This window comes from Drosophila serrata, unplaced genomic scaffold (genome assembly GCF_035046125.1).
Source record: "Drosophila serrata isolate PLE 108 unplaced genomic scaffold, ASM3504612v1 contig_276, whole genome shotgun sequence".
In the NCBI taxonomy this organism is placed as follows: domain Eukaryota; kingdom Metazoa; phylum Arthropoda; class Insecta; order Diptera; family Drosophilidae; genus Drosophila; species Drosophila serrata.
Window position 1 is genome coordinate 5,916,115 of NW_028257174.1, and position 10,235 is coordinate 5,926,349.

Here is a 10,235-nt window from a genome sequence, read left to right on the forward strand (position 1 = left end):
TATTAAAAGAAACATGTGTATAAAATTAAAGATTTATTTTAGAAATGAAATTCTTTTAAAAACACTACTCATTCCAAAATAAATTTGAAACTTAAGAGGTTATAAAGATGTTTCCTAAACAATATTTAAACAGATATGTATTTGCAGGTGTTATTATATTATATTTTTTGGTTACAAAATTATAAATTTCGTAGCCTGTTCGTGCAAATTACAAATTCTAATTAGTTAGACTATATAAAAAACATTTAGTTTTTCTTATCCACGTTTTTTAGATACTTCTCGAGTTGATTCTTAATGCCGTCATTGACAAACCCTGGGTGGGAAATGACCTCGCGTAATGCCAATTGGGCTGCCTTTATGTTGTACTTGGTCTTTAACGGCTCGTCAGACACCTTCTGGTTCAGTTCCATTAAGAAGATGTTGACCACAATGGCCTGTTGGTTAGTTATCTCTGCGTATTTAAAAAGAGTTTTTAACAACGAGACGACCGCTTCCAGAGCATCCTTCGAATTTTCGGCGAATTTTGAACACAGCAAAGTGCCTGTGATAAGCAGCTGCAAACGTTCGCAACACATAGGACCCTAAAACGTATGATTAAAGCATTTAAATATCGCTACTACCCCAAGTTTACATACAATATTTTCCTCCGTGATATCATTGTCTGAAAGCTCCATGGATGGGACATTTTCCACGCTCTTGGAATTCTTTTCCTGATCAATTTTCTTTAGATACCACTTGATTATTTCCTTGATGTCGTCATTGGCAAACTCCGGGCGGCAAATGGCCTGGCGCAATGCATACTGTCCTGCCTCAATGTTGTACTTGTTCTGACGAGACACGCCGGTTATTCTCTGATGCATTTCCGTGAGGAGGCAGTTAACCACACTGGCATTTTGGTTGGATATCTCGGCGTAATGAACCGTATTTTGTAACATGGAGATGGTCATTTCCAAAGCTTCATCCGATTCCATGCACAGATTAGCCCACTTCAGGCTTTCCATGATAAGCTGCTGCAATAGTTCACGGCTTCCTGTAACCTAAAAACATACGATTAAAGATTTTGCATGTCGCTATTATACCAAAATTAGTTACACCGTAATCTTCTTCCCCGGAATCCTCGCCGGAGCGGTTCTCGTCATCCAAATTATCGGAGGAATCTACCGGGTTTGAGCCATTAGAATTGAATGTTATAATCGAGGATTTTCTGTCCTGAGAGACGAAATTGATTATCTGTTCGGGTTTAAAGCAGTTGTCAGCCAAATTGACAATGCGCAGATTGGGTTTCTTCTTCATGGCCTCCACCAAGGCCCGACCGCCAGCGACGTATATTTGGTTGCTGGAAAAGTTGGTTATTTCCACTAAATCAACTGAATTGTCCAAGGCTTTGGCAATGAGGAGGGCGCCAATAGTGGACAAACGACAATTGCCCATTTCGAGTTCTCGGAGCTGGGCAAGGCATGGTAGGATTTCGGCTATTTCAGCGGTACCTTGGCTCCTTAGGCAGTTGTCATTCAAGTTTAACCGTCGAAGGTTCGGGTTCTTCGTGAAGGATTTAGCCAGGGCTTTCACGCCACGGAACGAGATCGAGTTATTCTCCAATGAAATCCCTTCGAGGGTCTGCAGCAATTTAAATGCTTTGGCCAGTGCCTTAGCGCCCACATTGTTGAATCTATTGGCTCCGCCGTCGAAGTGCTTGAGCTTGAACTCCTTGGCCTTGCCATGCAGATTGATAAAGGAGTTAGATAAGATGATTGCTCCCTCGGGACCGAGTTTACATTTGCGCAGGTGCAACTCCTGCAAGGAGTAGCAGACGGGTGAGTTGAGCATGTGGACCAGACCGCCCAAGCCCTTCGGTCCCAGGGCATTATTGCTGAGATCGAGATAAGTCAGGTTGGCGCCTGCGTCTTTTAGACCTAGGCCTAGATATATCAGCATGTTTGGTATCTTCTTTGCAAGGTCAGGACCGAAAAGATCCTGCCACTGGGCTTTGCGCAGCTCCGGGTGGTACCGCAGCGCTCTGCCAATGGCCTTGGCCGCCTTCACGCCCAGTCTATTGCCACCCAAGTTGAGGAAATGCACAGTTTCCTGGCGTTTGATCAAGTCCGCCACAGTCTGTACATCTTCAGCCGTGTCCCAGGAGAAGAATTTGTTCTCGAATGAGATGCCCTTCTCTGCGTCAATCTGGGTTGCCTTTTCAACAAATCTGGGGCGTGCCACCATTATCTTAGGACTTAAAAAAAAGAGAAGACAGGGTTTCAAGAAGGGCAAGCAAGTCGCAGAAAATAGTAACGTAAGTTGTCCGCGCATCGCCAATTCAAAGTCTTAATTCTAACAAATATGTGTGTTCTTGGACAAGGAAAGCTAAGTCTAGTTCGTGCGCCTTCGCGTTTTAAAGTTTTCTTCTTACTTACCTTTGCATAATTGCTAAAACTTTTACTGCACAAAAATAATAATATCAACTCGGTGAAAAACTTGAAATTGAAGTGAACAAAGTTAAATGACAGCGGTAAAATGTCAACTTAGCGATGGCAAAAGTATGAATATATCGATATATTTCGATACACCACATTTACAAAGCTATACTGATTTACAATATATTCAAATATTAAATAAGATTGAACCGTATGATATGAAATGTATATCATATATCAGATTTTAACAAAGAAAACAAATTGTAATCTGGCTGCACGCAGAGTTGGGCTTTTTCGCCGCACCTCCGGTCACACTAATTAGCGGCGAATTGGCAAAAGAAGAGAGCAACAAAAGAAAAGACAAAAGATAAAACAAGATAAAAGAGATTAAGGAAAAGCATTGAACCTGGCAAGATGCGAAAGTTGAGCAGCTTCCTGTGCGGCACGGGCGCCGGCCTGGCGGCCTTTTATCTGCAGCGGCTCCGTGATCCCCAGAATGCGGCGCACACCTCCTGGACGTCCAGCCAGAAGCCGGTGGACGCCTGTGCGCTGTGGGACAGCAACTGGGACTGCCGCGAGCCGCAGTCCCTGGTGCGTCCGCTGCGCAACAGTCTGCCGGATGAGGAGAATCGCTACAACACGGATCTGGAGAAGGCCAAGGCCAAGAAGGCGCGCCACATTATCCTCGTGCGGCATGGCGAGTACCTGGACGCCGGGGACTCGGATGAAACGCACCATTTGACCGAACGCGGTCGCAAGCAGGCAGCGTTTACCGGCCGGCGCCTCTGCGAGCTGGGCATCAAGTGGGACAAGGTGGTGGCCTCGACAATGGTCCGGGCCCAGGAGACGTCCGATATTATACTCAAGGAGATCCAGTTCGATAAGGAGAAGGTGGTGAACTGCGCCTTTCTGCGCGAGGGGGCGCCTATACCGCCGCAGCCGCCGGTTGGCCACTGGAAGCCAGAGGCGTCGGTAAGCAGAGGCTTCAATCTATGCCTATGATTGCACCTGACCTACTCTCTGGTTCTGACTCTGATCCTTCGGTTTCCCTGCAGCAGTTTTTGCGCGACGGCACCCGTATCGAGGCCGCCTTCCGGCGTTACTTCCATCGCGCCTATCCCGACCAGGACAAGGAGACCTACACCCTGATCGTGGGCCATGGCAACGTGATTCGGTACTTTGTCTGTCGCGCCCTGCAGTTCCCGGCGGAGGGCTGGCTGCGCATCAACATCAATCACGCGTCCATCACCTGGCTAACGATCGGTGCCTCCGGCAATGTGTCCATTAAGTACCTGGGCGACTCGGGCTTCATGCCCGCCAACTTGCTCACCAATCGCATACCGCGGGACGCCAAGAACGTGGTCTAAGGCTGTCCACCCAACTGCCAAATGGGCCTGACATGGCCCGCCACGATGAGAAGCAATCCTATTGTATTTATTATTGCCAAGCCTTAAAGTAAATCTGTAAGCTCTGAACGAGGACGACGGAGCAGCGAGGAGCTAATATTTGTGATGATGCTAAACTTTTTGTATCCAAAAGAGGATTCTCCGGGGTCTTCCCGTTTGAAATAATAACATTTTTATACAACTTTGGCTTTGGGCATCTTGTTCCGGAGTTAAAGTGGAAGCCGACAGAGGATTAAGTCATGGAAACGTTCTCTTAAACCGACACATTTATTAACAATAATTGGCTCAGGTCTTAGCCCCCATCTAGACCTGGCTCAGCACCCTTTGCAGCCGCTGCAGGCACTTGCGTATGCCCACATCCTCGCCCGCACCGCGCTTCAGCTCCACCTGCTGGGCCTGCTCGCGCACGAAGGGCACGAGGGGTGCCACCAATTCGGGTGACAGCTCCGCCAGCTTGATCAGCATCTGGAAGTAGAAGTAGGTGCAGTGGGCCAGATGCTTCTCCGCCAGCGTTCGCAGATGGGAGGAGCACATGTCCCGGACAGCCGGGTACCGCTTAAAGGCGCCATGCTGGATCAAGGCACGGTACAGGCTCAGCACCTGGTTGCGACTATGATCCAGCTCGTCCACGAACATGACGTGCTCCAGCAACGGCACGTGAACGCCGCTCAAGAGTGTCAGCAGCTGCTGCTCCTGGTCCACGGGTATGCACTCGATGAGTTGCTGCAGAATGCCGATGACGAGACCCGCCTGCTGACCCGCCTTGCGTCGCTGCACCACCAGAAATTGGCTGACCAACAGCTGCAGGACAAACTGCGCCAAAGCGCCATCGCTGGCATCCACATCCGCCTGCAGGAGCGTGGCGTATGGACGGGCCACAAGCTTGGCACTGGGCGAGAAGCCAAAGTGGGGAGTCCAGTGCTGGATCAGTTGCTCCAGCGTCTTGCCCACGTAGGCGTCGGTTCGATAGGGCAGACGTCCAATCCCCTGCAGCAGCACGGGGAAAATCTTGTGCACCATTTGCGGCATCCGGCCCTCGGGCGGAATGCCCGCCTGCAGCTGTGTGGTGAGCAGGAATCGCACCATGGCCAGGTGGAAGAAGCAGCTAGGCTTGGAGCGCACATACGCCAGGCTGGGGCAGTTGTAGATGACAATGGCCAGGAAGCTGTAGAAGCGCGAACCCAGTTCTGAGCGCAGTCGCTCCGGCGAGAGCCACAGCTCGAAGTGATGGACATAGGCGTGTAGTTTGTGGCTTAACTGCATTCGCACATGGGCCGCGGCCTCCTCCTGCTGGGCCCGCCTGCCCAGGGCTCCGAAGAAGGCGCACAATGGCTCACGGCCACCCTCCAGGGCGGTGGGATCAATGGCCAGCTGCCGGAACTCCTCCAGCTGGGCAACATGTGCCATTAGGGCCAGGACTGTCTCGTGCTGCGGATTGAGGAGTACCAAGGACTTGACCCAGACTTGCAGGATAGTGGCGTTCGATGGCCGCCGAAGGGGACCGTCCTCCAGCACTTGCAGCATCAGCTGAGCCGAGGCGGCCAGGTTTAGGGGCTCCGGTCCTTGAAGGAAGCTCAGTAGCAGCTTGTCCCCCGGCTCTTTGTCCAGGATGGTAACAAACTTTGCAGCCAGCTTGGGCAGCCACGAACTGTGGCCGCTCACGTACTGTGTCCTCAGCAGCGGCAGGATGTGTTGCTGCAGAGCCTCTGCAAAGCCAGTGGCGTTACCCGCAACGGCACGCGGTTCGCCGAGGCGCAGGATCAGCGCATGGAGGGCCTGCCACACCCGATCTTGCGACGCTTGGCCGCTTTTCTCCACGTAATGCGTCAGCCAGGGTCCCAGCAGGAACTGCTCGCCCCGATTGAAGTCATCCGCCAGGTCGAAGACGGCCTGAAGGGTACCCGCGTAAACGGCACCCACTTCCACGTCGTTGCGAATGGCACCCAGCTGGGCCAGCAGCTTGCCCACGTAGTCCTCCATGGGAAGGCGATGCTGGGCATGCAAGAGCAGCAACGCCATGTGACCCTTGGCCACCAGGATTCGACGTACCGGCGGCAGCTTGTCTAGCACCAGGCAGAGCAGCATTTCGCGCAGCTTTACGGCCAGCTCGCTGAGATCCTCCTGCGAGAGCAGCAGGCACAGGAAGAGCTCGATCACATGATGGATCCCAGGCTCATTGAGAGCCAGCAGCTTGGCGGCACTAAATTTGCTGAAGATGCGCCCCAGCAGCTTCTGCCGCTGGTTACTCCGTCCCTGCGCGGGCAGCAGCTTCAGCGTCCGGCCCAGTAGCCAGGCGTAGGTGGTGAAGCTGCTGAGATTGAGATCCTCGAGCTGTGCCTTGGCCAGCAGCTTGCTGTAGCGCTCCACGTATGCGGCACCGCTGGGACAGGTCAGCGGCAGCTGATCCAGCTGCTCGGTGCCACCCGCACTGAAGTTGCAGTTAAGGGAGCGGTGCAGATACTCCCACAGCTGACACAGTACATCCACGTCCGGCTGGCCCAGCTGGAGCTGCAGGGGCGCGAGTAGCGAGAAATAGACGCGGCGTTGCTGCTCGTCCGGCTGGCTGGCCAGGAATTGCTTCAGCAGAGGGGCGGTTTGAAAGGTGCTGCTGGGCGGCAGAATCTCCTGCGGCTGAAGCTCATCCAAGCGGGCCAGGCCAAGTCGCAGCCAGGCATAGAACTCGTGGAATGTCAGAGAGACGGCATTGTTTTCCCCTGGAAATAGGATTAGAAATGAATCTGCCGAGGCAAGAAAAGGGGAGAACACTTACCCGCAAAACACTTTACCCTGTGACGGAGCATGGCCTTGTGGAACAGCAGCCAAAAGTCCAGGTCCCGATCGCCCAGCCACAGCGGAACGAGGCGCTGGAGCAGCAGCCACAGTTCCTTGGTGCAGCGACACACGAATGGCGAGGTGTGGATGAGTTCCGGACGATGTCGACCCCGGTAATGGTGCCCCGCACATATAATCAGATCGTCTAGCGTTCGCTCCAGCTGTCCCAGGAGGTTGCTGCAGCTGCTGCTTCGGTCCTCGGCCTCTCCCTCTCCCGCGGGAGCAGCTAGCAGGATGAGATCCAGGAAGCGCCACTCGAGAATGCCGTGGTAGAGATGATAGGCCGGCGCCTGACACTCGTTGCCCTTGCTGTGCTCCGCAAAGTACAGCACCTTCCAGGCATCTTCCGTGTCCAGCTGATTGTTGAGCAAAAGCCGCAAATCCTCGTGGAATTGCCGCTGATCTTCCGGGCGGAGGCTAAGCAACAAGTGGTAGAAGTGCGTGACCTGCTGGCGGATGCGAAACCAGCCGGAACCGGATCCATTCGACGACGTGAGCGACGCCTGCGCCGGCCCCAGTTGCTGCTGACCCGCCACGGCAGCGAATAGCTTCTGCACATTCTTGCTGTCATTGGGATGAGACGAAGGATAAGGATGTTAACAAACAACGGCTTAAAAGGCTGAGAAGACTCACCAGGCTTCGCCATGCAGGTAGTTTCGCACCGCGGCTACCGTGAGTTGTCCCTCGGCGAAGTCAAAGCAAAGGTTTTCCAGGCGACACCGCGGCGGATGCTGTTGAGCGTAGCCGCTGCGCAGGAATCCTTCGGCCGGCAACGGTGTCTTCTGTGTGTCCTTCCCGCTGCAGCAGAATTCCGGTAGCCAGTCTAGTCCCTCATCCAAGTCCTCCTCCTCGTCGTCGTCCATGTCCATGGCTGTGTTAAGAGCATCCTGCTTGAGCTGCTGCGTGACCTGATTGAAGGCCGTGAGGATGTCCTCTTCGTCATCTGACTGGAATAAGTCGTAGTCCATGGCGGCTACCGTTCCAAGGGAACAACAAATTCTCTGGAGGATTAGCCCGCTCTTTGAATTAGTGTGACCGCGGATTTATCGATATTGTTGTGGTATGTAGAATATACTATAAATATACCATACAAATTTCCCTTCAAAAATTTCCCAGTATCGGTATCGACTTTCTCGATTGTTTTTAACGTTAATTAATCGATTTTACATATTAAATTTGGGCGCTAAAAACGGAAACGATAGAAACAATTTAAATTAATTTATACTTTATTTACGAATATACAACCGGAAGCATGCCTCATGTATCCGCAATGGTGCGAAGCAGCGACTCGATTCGCTGCCGAGCTTCCACATAGGCGGCCATTACCTCCTCTAAGGTGGTGGCCCTGGCCGCCTCCTCATTCGGAGACTTGGCCTCCGCCTCGTCACTGCTACGGCCACCGCCGCCATCATCGCTGTCACCCAGTTCCAGGTGTAGCAGCTGGCCGGCAGTCTCAATCTGTCTCTGCTGGAGCTTCTGCATCCGAAGCGAAAGTGATCCCGTGCTCCGCATAGCCATGTTGGTATTCGAATCTAGACGGGAATGCACCTCCGTGGACTGTTGCTGCACATCGAAGTAGGACACAAAATCAAACAGTTGGCGGCCACCGATAAAGTAACGATTGAGGGCGTCCAGCCAGCTACCCAGCGGCCGGATGCACTGCAACCGAATGGACTCCGTGGGCAGGGGCGCGATCAGCGGCAGGGAGTAGTGGGCATAGCCCTCACAGCGCTCCCGCTGCCAGCTGTCTATGCTTACCACCTCGAAGTAGAGGTGAAGCAGCTGATGGTCCGGCTGGTGTTGCTCCTCGCAAAGCAGCGTCAGCTGCCAGCAGTGACCCAGGTTGGCCATGCGCCAGTCTCCGGCATTCCGGCAAGTGGCCGTGGCTCCGCGCAGCGGGTCCTCGCCAGCCGGCGCCTCCCATAACGTGTTGGGCGGCAGCTGGATGTGGTACCGCACGTGGACGTTGGGGTTCTCAAAGTACTGTGCCGTTTGCAGCTCCAAGAGCAGGCACACCCGTCTCATTCGCTTTGGCGGCAACTCAAAGTGCATCGGGTTACGCAGCTCACTGGCGACCAGGCGCAGCATGTGGTAGTATTCAATGAGCTCCAGCCCAGTGGCATCTTCGGGAAGCTCTTGCTCCGTGTCCTCATATTGTTCCTCATCGTCAGCCTGCTCTTCCCCATCCTCTGGCCGTGGCTGCTCCTCGAGGAGCGGCTCCAGCGGAGTGGTGTTCTCAAAGCCATAGGCATACAACTGCCGACAGTCGTTGTCCCGCTCGATCTGCACCATGTAGTCCAGGTCGCGGGCACTGCTGCTGAAGTCCGGGTACACGTAGAGCAGCCCCTGGTCGGGATCGTAGCGAATGCTCACAAGAAGAGTGTCCTTGGGGAGGTCCGCGTAAACGTACATCAGCTGCTGACCCTCGAGATGCAGCTGCCGGGCTTCCGGTGGCAACAAATCCTCCGCATCGCCATCGACCAGAGTGTGGATAAGACAGGTTCGGGCAGCGAAGTGAGGATCGTCAAATGATAGCTCCGACATGCTGGCCGAGGACAGGCCGTGTGCCGGTGGTTTGGGTCCACCTTCAGCCAGGGTCACAGCAGTGCTGGGACGATTAGACTGTTTACGTCGTGATTTTCGCATCCGGCGCCGGACTCTGGTCTGGTCCTGGTCCTCTTCCTGCTCCTGTTCCTGCCTGGCCAACGCCAGCTTACGGAGATGCAGCTGCTGCAGCTCCCACGTCTCCAGTGCCCAGGTGTGATAGCGTTTCTGCAGCTTGGTTGCGCAGCTACCGGGATCCGGCAAGTGGCGTTCGACCTCCGAATGGCTTAAGAACTTCTGCTGCCAGGCGATGCGTATGGTGGCAATGCGGCCGTTGCACAGCTCCCGGTTTCGATCGTAAAACAGATCCTCGGTTGGATTTTGACTGTTCCTCTCGCTTAGGATGCTCCATGTGAAGTCCCTCATGCTCCGATTGCTACGCTGTTCCTGCTCCTCCTCCGCGCCTGCTACCTTTTCTACTCCCTCCTGTAGTGCATTTTGGGAGGCGCCATTTTCTAAGGCCTTCAGAGATGCGGGGCTCCTGCGTCGCCAGCGGGCAACCGTTTCTCCGTCGTTGTAACTAGTGTAGTAGCCTAGTCGGTTTTCTACGCCGTAGGAGTCGTCACCCTGCGGCAGATATATGCGGCAGTCCGACCAGGGTTCCGTCTCCTCCAAATCCGGATAGTGATCGCCACCGCCGCCGCCGCCGCCGCCACTACTGCTGGTGGCGGCGTTGACCTGGGCGCCTGCATACTCGAACTTGGGCACCGGCAGCCATTCGCTGATGTGGCGCAGCCTCACCTCCAACTGGAAGTCTCCAATGTTGCCGCTCACGCGGTACACGCCGGTTCGCTTCATGTCCCGCACCTTTTGCATGGTTTCTTTTTATTTATTTTTGTTTTTCTGACGTTTCGCCTTTGTTTTCGCTCTTTTTTTGAAAGACCGTTGGCATGGCAACCATCGATAGGCAGTCGAGAAAAAATACCACAATATATCGATACGCCTAAAAGGTTCTCTACGCAATACAGCAGGAAAATTAATA

The 10,235-nt window shown here is 53.6% G+C and overlaps 4 protein-coding genes across 5 annotated transcripts; 1 reads left to right on the top strand and 3 right to left on the bottom strand.

Moving 5' to 3' along the window:
- Positions 1-136: 136 nt before the first annotated feature.
- On the bottom strand, positions 137-2,525 carry LOC110179511 (ran GTPase-activating protein-like). The gene is made up of 4 exons (XM_020947088.2): positions 2,412-2,525; positions 1,093-2,230; positions 636-1,037; positions 137-581 (listed from the first exon to the last, which is right to left on the bottom strand). Exons 1-4 carry the CDS (start codon positions 2,417-2,419, stop codon positions 246-248), a joined length of 1,884 nt encoding a protein of 627 aa, XP_020802747.2. The 5' UTR covers positions 2,420-2,525; the 3' UTR covers positions 137-245.
- A 54-nt stretch (positions 2,526-2,579) lies between these two features.
- Pgam5 (Phosphoglycerate mutase 5) lies at positions 2,580-3,998 on the top strand. 2 transcript variants are annotated; one of them, XM_020947108.2, is made up of 2 exons: positions 2,580-3,383; positions 3,467-3,998. In XM_020947108.2, the coding sequence occupies exons 1-2, from the start codon at positions 2,826-2,828 to the stop codon at positions 3,776-3,778; spliced, it is 870 nt and encodes a 289-aa protein (XP_020802767.2). In that variant the 5' UTR covers positions 2,580-2,825; the 3' UTR covers positions 3,779-3,998. The 2 variants fall into 2 exon arrangements, with proteins under 2 accessions (XP_020802767.2, XP_086691896.1); XM_086835770.1 differs by having other exon boundaries at positions 2,695-3,383; positions 3,470-3,998.
- A 67-nt stretch (positions 3,999-4,065) lies between these two features.
- LOC110179527 (protein MMS22-like) lies at positions 4,066-7,751 on the bottom strand. The gene is made up of 3 exons (XM_020947107.2): positions 7,283-7,751; positions 6,588-7,213; positions 4,066-6,531 (listed from the first exon to the last, which is right to left on the bottom strand). Exons 1-3 carry the CDS (start codon positions 7,615-7,617, stop codon positions 4,121-4,123), a joined length of 3,372 nt encoding a protein of 1,123 aa, XP_020802766.2. The 5' UTR covers positions 7,618-7,751; the 3' UTR covers positions 4,066-4,120.
- A 106-nt stretch (positions 7,752-7,857) lies between these two features.
- Mks1 (Meckel syndrome, type 1) lies at positions 7,858-10,114 on the bottom strand. Its single transcript, XM_086835236.1, has one exon. It carries the CDS (start codon positions 10,067-10,069, stop codon positions 7,907-7,909), a length of 2,163 nt encoding a protein of 720 aa, XP_086691362.1. The 5' UTR covers positions 10,070-10,114; the 3' UTR covers positions 7,858-7,906.
- Positions 10,115-10,235: the final 121 nt, after the last annotated feature.